Here is a 7,299-nt window from a genome sequence, read left to right as displayed (position 1 = left end):
GTGTCACGCTACTGCTCAGGCCTAAAAGTCTTATCTACACCTCCCAAAAGAGGAACAGCAAATTCCAACAGTTGAATTCTAGTTACATTCAGCTCTCAAGAGATGTCACTTCCAGTTTAACATACATAGCTCCAAAGAGAAGCATTTCATAGGGAGACAGGAACAATGGACAAGAAGCTCAAGAACTCAGGTGATCTTTACCTAGAAAACTCCTCCCTTTGGCAGACCTCCAGGAGGAACAGGTCATATCTGAGAGGGAGCTGGGTTAGGAGCACTTCCCAGCTGCTTCTGGGAAGGTCTGCTCTAATTCCAGCAAGGGCATCATAGCAATTTAGTTCTGCTTACTCCTACTTCAGCACTTCAGCTTCCCTCTCTGCTCCTACAGCTTACAGCTCACTGGTGTCACTGGAAGCAACAATATTTGCTGTTGGATAGGAACAAGTTCTCAACATTGTCTTGACTATGTGCAAATTCTCACTGTAACACATCCATTGACATTGCCAGTGTGACTATCCAGTACAAACTGAAATATGAAGAAATAAAAGATTAAACCACCAGGTACTAATAGGCTTTAATTCCAAATGAGTGGGAATGGCAGGAAAAACTATTCAGTGGTCCTATAGTCTGGATAAAGATGCTAATCCACCCCTGTACTACCTCCTTTCCCACTTGCAGCTCTACAAATAACATTCTGTTGCACATAGAAGTTCTGACCTGAAGGTCCAGAGATAGAGACCCCTGCCTTAAATTTAGGCAAAGGATATGAGAAAGAACAGCTCAGTGAGAGGGAAGAGCTCAGTGTTTTAGACTACCTTTTACACAAGCTAGTGCTTAGCACAGTGTAATGCTACTAGACAGCTGCTGATGCCATCTGACAGTCTTCCTCCATTACCTTTTGCTGTGAGTAAATCCATCCTTCTCCTGGCTGTTTGCCTTGGTCAGGAATGTGATTTGAGGCATGACTACAGAAGTTGATTAGTAAATTCACTGTAACCACCCTCAGAATAGAGGCCTGACCCCAGTGGCTGCTGTGAGACCTCACAACCCAGTGCTGTGTGCCCTTCCCCTGGGCAGGAGCAGGGGGGACTCCACTCACTGCTCTGAGCTGGGGTTTGCCCCTCCTGGAGAGATGCTGCAGTGCTGTGCGTCCCTGGGCTGCTGCTCCTGGCTCCACCCAGTGCCAGCCCCAGGCTCTGGAGCTGTGCTGCATCCAGACGCTCCCGCTGCCGTCCTGTGACCATGGCAGCGTTCCCAGGGCCCAGGTTTGCTATTTGTTCTGGGGACAATGCCTGGGAGGAACAAAAGACAGAAAAATTGGTTTAGGCTGTCAGTTATAGAAGGCAGGTAAGGAATGAGAAGTCAGCACTGCCTTGCATTTGGAATGAGGGGCAGAAGCCTTCAACATTGTGTTGCTATAGAAGAGCTCAATAGGGCTTAAAAGAATCCTCTGTATTCATTTACTGCCCTGACCACTCATCTCTCTGTCACTTTTCTCTTTGATGCTGGGAGCTGACAGCTTGAGACACTTTCTATGCCAGCACTGTATTGTACATTTATTCAAGATATTGTTGGAGTTTAATTTTCCAGCCATTTATTTTCTGATTTGTTCAAAGACTGATGATATTGTGCAACCTCCCGTGTTTTCATTTATTTCCTCTTATATCCTCTTATCTGCTCCCAAGCAACCTCATTTGAACTTACATTTGACCTTTGATTATAGTTAGCAGTAGAGCAATGAGATGAAAAGACCCCATGCTTTAATCTTATTATTAAATTTTCTCTTTTAGATTGAAAATCTTCCCAGTTTGTTCCTATTAAATTTAAAAATTTAACATGACAGTCATAATCTTACAGCAATTATTGTAAATCACATAGCAATTAACCAGTTTGTAAAGCCTGCATTATTGGGCAGGCTGAATTGCTTTAGTTCTAGTTAACATTCTGCAGTCACAAGCACTTTAACCCTCCTACACAACAAGCTTTTTTTTCTTGCAACAATTCTGCATCCAGGTTCTACTTTGGAAAGACAAAATTCCCCTTGCAAGTAGGTCAGATGCTGGAGAAAACCCTTGCCCATTTTTCATTGTCTACCAAATGGTGTTCTGGTTTAAACAAAGCAAACTCATGGAAATTCCTATAGGTTCAGACACTTTGAATTAAGCATGTTCTTAACTCACTTGAAGTCCATAACACAATGTCATTTTTCATAAATCAAAATCTGAATAATTTATACAGCTGCAAAATGAGGCCATAAAAAAACCTGTGTAAAACCAAAATCTTCTTTGAATCTTTCAAATTCAGAAAACCCTTCCAAAGAGGTACCCTGCTTTTTGTCAATCACTTTTTGCAGTATCATTACTGCTCTTACTAACAAAAATGTTGTTTGATAGAAATTCTACAAGATGGTATAGAGATGTTTTGCAAAGAAATAGTTTCTGAAGGACATTTGAGGCTTATCTGAACTGTCAGTGGTACTGTGCACTAACAGTTAGTGCTCAAGGAGTTTTTCTTTTTCATGGCAGCTGACACAGTTAAGTCTGTGTTTAGCTCATCTGTCCATAAGTACACTGCTTGCCTGAGCATCTGAAAGAGACCAGCCCAGGCAGAGTATTAATCTTGTCACTAAAGTCAAAGAAAGTCAGGGGCAATGATCTAAGGATCCCTGCTCTAATTTCTGGTCCACGTTCAGCACTGCTGTAATTAGATGTAATTCCTTTCTGATCTGTATCTGCCAGCACAATCTGTTTTTCAGAGCTAACTCAGGAGAATGGTGCCAGATTTTAGGTTAATAAACCAGCTCTTGCACAGTCAGCAGAGAAATCTGTAGCTATTACAGCATCCTTGCAAATGTTAATAAACAAAGACAAAAATTCAGATCAGAATAAAATGTTACAGTGTCCATCTCCTGTTTTGTGGTACTTGCTTTTTCTTTGGGATGCATTCTGAAGGATGAATAAAGCTTGTCTAGCATATTTCATGGGCATCACAAATACAGATGATAGAGCTGAAAGTTAATGTTCCAGATCCTTGATGGCCTCTCACTTAACAGACCACAGAAAACTTTTAGCTAAAACCTATAAATTAGTGCTGCAGTTTATTTATACTAGAGGAAAAACAATAGAAATTTAGTAACTTCTTCAGTAATCAAGCTCTTACTTGGAAAATTTCAGGAGGTATATGTCTTACTGCTGATGGCTGGAAATATGGCATCAAGCTTTTATCAAAAGCTTTTAATTCATCCTCATCCAAACCACCTAAAAAACCCACATAATAGAAACAAAACTCAGTTAATGTTCTTTTTATTAAATTTATTTTCAAGGTAATATGAACTTTAGGCATTTATAAAAATACATAATAGATGGTTTATTCCAGGGTGTTATGTAAGAGAAAAGCTGCTTCTTTCTATGTTTTTTTTCTTTCATTATATTTCAGCAGTACAAATCATCTGACCTTAGCCATGTAATGTACTCTACCAAAATTATTTTATCTTGGAAAAGAGAATTATAAAAACCTATAAAATCGTAAGCAATGTTATTAGAGAAGGCTCATTCACAGTCTCTTCATGGTTAAGGAGCATAATCATACAATGGGAGTGACTTCTTCTCCACTTAGGTGGTTACAAAATTATTATTATAGTTAATAATTTGGGGAATTATTGCCACAGCCATTGGGGATGCTAAAAATTATGAGAGTTCAATGTGCAGTTAAACCACAACAGGGAAAACAAATGGAGGAACAAAACTGGGAGTGACCTCTGGCTCAGGAGATCTCCAAGGCTGCAACAGCACTCTGGAGAATCATCACTCCAGGCCAAGCCTGCCCCTGTGCTCCTCCCTGGGCAGCCAGAGCACAGCTCCCCCCACTACAGCCTGGTTCACAAATCCTGGAATCCTGGTTTTGCCCTCCTTGATTTACCTATTCCAGGACTCAAGTAACTTTGGCTGTGCTTCCCCAGGTCAGTTGGGCCAGATTTACAGAACCTTACAGAGAATTTCACAGCTTTTCCTTAGTGCTGCTGAAATTGCTGGATGTCTGTCCCTGCAGGTGACTCCCCTGTGAAAGAAATGTCTAGAAAAAACTCCCAGCTAGGTGAACCCATCTCTTAATAGCAATGCTTCACAACTACCACCATCTGGAGCTGTAGTTTTGCTACCTGCTATAGTACCAATTTCCTGCAAAACTGAGCCATTCCAGCTGCTAGCAGCACCAAACACAGATTCTGTCATCTTCTTAAAGTGCCTCAGAACAGGGGTGGTGCAAAACAACAGACCAATTCTTGCAATTGCAGCACTGCAAAAGGCAACAAGGTCATCATTACAAGCTGCATTTACATGTAGTACTAAATAGGCCTGGAATGTATTTAACCTGCTGTAAGAAGACTGTAAAACCCACTTTTAATTTAAAATATATGTACACAAATTGAATACAAATATTCCACGTTTTGAGCAAAAATCTGGATTTCTCAATGCAATACTTAAATGGTGGGATATAAATGGCAGAGGAAAACATGTTTTAAACAACTGCTGCATGCCTTCTGCTTTTCTAAAAGCATTTTAAATGTAAAAAGGAGCCCTTTAGGCTCTGAAAATCTTGATGGAACAAAAATGGCACAATAAATTTTATTAATAGAATTACTAATAAATATTTCATTAGATATAAAATGCAGTACCTGAATTCAGCAGTCCTTATGGATGTGATTTCTGTGGAGTTCAAAGCACAGAGAACAGCTCCTAATCCAACTAAGTCAAAACTTTTTAGTGTGCTGATGGTCTGGCCAGAGTCGTCTAGAAAACCTTGCAAAATAGCTCTTGCCTACAAAAGCAGTAAGACAGTATTCATGAACAGGGTAAATACAATTCAAAAGTGTTTTACTAGAGGTTTAAAATCTTACCAGAAGCTATGGAACATAAGTATGTATCCTGAGCCTCCCCAGAGTGTGGCCATGGCCTTCAGGAGGAGCACTGTCACCACCCACATGTGACACTAAAACAGGGCACTGTTACCCAACCACTTGCTAAATGCAAATGGTGTGGAAACACTCTGCACTTCTTCTGCCAGGTCACAAGGAAAGCCTTCACCAGAAGCAATAGTGCTGGATTGCCTCAAAGAATTGTTAAATTGGTACAAGAAAACATAAAATATCTATGGAGACCAATATGTAATTTTTATTATTTTTAATACTCACGATGACTTATCTTTTTTAAGTGCCATATATGAGTGGTGACTCGTGTTTATGATTAATTAGGATTAATTTTCAGATATGAATGGGATATTTGCACCAAAGTGGCTTTGCAAGCCAAAGTAATTTATGATGGTGCTCATTTTAAACTAACCCTTTAAAACAGAGTCCATCTGAAGCACGTCACCAAGTCATCCTCCAAAGCCAGTGAAATAAACAAACAACTTCCAAGATTTCCTAATCTGTCCACAATACCAGGCTTCAAATAACTAGTTTACCTAGCTGCCTAAGTTTTAGACACCTGAAGTTCAGCAGGATGAATCTATTTTAACTAACTACTCTTACTGACAGCAGGAAACCTCAAAAGCAAACTGGTTCTGTATAAAATCCTCCCAGGTACTTCCTTCTTCTGGTGCCCTTCAGAACATGAATCTATTAAACAGATTTGTGATATTGTGCCAGAACTGCCACCATGCCAGCATTTGTGCTGCCACAGAGTCCTGATGGCATGGGCCACAAAGTCAGAAATATGCTGCCATTTGCATATATAAATCAAAGTTTTAAACTCTTATTATGAAAGTCCCATTGACATAACTAGAAATTATTCAAGGAAAGGAACATGAGAGGAGTGTATTTGCTAATAAAGGACTTCTAGGGCAATGGATGTTGGGGTTGGGGCACATTACCTACTCTGTGATTGTCCTTAGTTAGGAAGGACTAGTACCCCCAGCAGAAGTGAATATTCCAGGGACAGTGAGAGAGGAGCTGCTGAACTCTTTCCACTGCTTAGTGGGCAAGTGCTAAAGAACACACTCATCCCCACCACAATTAACAGTGATTGATGCTGTCTTGGCCACCTCCCCAGAGAAGCCCCAGCCAGGCAGACACCAGTGCTACCTCCCTGGCCACTTTCACTGGGGTCACAGCTGCAGAAAAGCAGCAGGGAGTAGTGTGCATCTCTGCATCTGTTTTCTTGGCAGTGCCAGGACTTGAGTCCCAAGGGACATGAATCCAGAGCCTTTCACAAGGAGTCCATTCAGTAACTCACTCACCTGGGTAAGAGTCCACTCTGTTTGCTGGCTAAGAACAGCAACAGTGTCAATGGAGTGCAGGTCCAGCTCTGTGATTTCCTGCTCAGTGAGGGCCAGAGCAATGCGGCCCAGGGAGATGATCTGGTAACTCCTCCAGTCTGGCAGCAACCCCCAAACCTTTAGATGAGAGTCATTAATATCTGTTAGATCATTGTGACTCTTCCTCTATATACACCATTCTCAACCACCTTGGTTTAGAAGTCCTAAAACCTGAATATTTCTGTTTGTTCACAAAAGGCAGAGCTTAGGTATTGTGAAGGTTTTTGAAGTTCTACACCAATAATGATTAGTTCATCAAAAAATGCTGCAATTTTTACAGCTTGTTGACATGCATTGTTGGACTTGTACCTCCCAACTGAGTTTCCACCAGATCTTTTATGTTGGTTTTACAACATCATAAAGGGTCTAAGTCTGGGAAATTTCAATCTTTTCCAAAGAAAATAGATAGTAAAAAGCCTTAGCCCAATTTTAAAGCTTTTAATTCTCTAGCTTGAGATACATGAAACACGTGCAGGCAAAAATGCCAAGTATCTCTTTTCTGATCTAGGCCATAAACCACAGCATTTGAAGTACTTCATAAATAGTATTATCTGATAGTGCTGGGTGAAATCTCAGGCAGAATGATATAAATAACACAATACATGAAACTGAAACACTCCTTTGACCTCATTCACCTAGAGACTACAGATCCATACAGCTGTCTCTGCTGCAGAGCTGGGAGACCTTCCACTTACAAGTGAGCTAAGCTTCTTACTTTCATTAAGACACAATCTGATAACTAGACTTTTTGAATTAGTTTGGAACAATGAGTAGTTCAGGCTTAATGAAACACTTAATCAAAGATGCTAATAACATAACAGTATCTATGCACATCATTTCAAAGAGCTTTGCCTGTCCTGTCTCATTTCTCATGCTTCATGCTCACTGTAACACCACATTGCATTTTGAAATTAATATACAGGAAGTCTGTCTAGCAGAAATCTGTACAGACACTCACAGACAGAATATACTGCTATTCAGTGTACAGAT

General features: G+C 40.4%; 1 protein-coding gene across 1 annotated transcript in view; it reads right to left on the bottom strand.

Moving 5' to 3' along the window:
• Positions 1–7,299, bottom strand: part of OTOA (otoancorin) — a 32,739-nt gene continuing 25,440 nt past the window's right edge. The window contains exons 24-29 of the mRNA XM_079320310.1: positions 6,232–6,387; positions 4,670–4,812; positions 4,154–4,290; positions 3,157–3,254; positions 1,097–1,289; positions 1–424 (exon numbers count right to left, since the gene is read on the bottom strand). Coding sequence (XP_079176436.1) covers positions 387–424; positions 1,097–1,289; positions 3,157–3,254; positions 4,154–4,290; positions 4,670–4,812; positions 6,232–6,387 — 765 coding nt within the window. The 3' untranslated portion in view covers positions 1–386. The remainder of the gene's footprint in view (positions 425–1,096; positions 1,290–3,156; positions 3,255–4,153; positions 4,291–4,669; positions 4,813–6,231; positions 6,388–7,299) is intronic.

The sequence above is a fragment of the Erithacus rubecula genome, assembly GCF_903797595.1.
Source record: "Erithacus rubecula genome assembly, chromosome: 17".
NCBI lineage: Eukaryota > Metazoa > Chordata > Aves > Passeriformes > Muscicapidae > Erithacus > Erithacus rubecula.
This window is presented reverse-complemented; position numbering and strand designations above follow the sequence as displayed.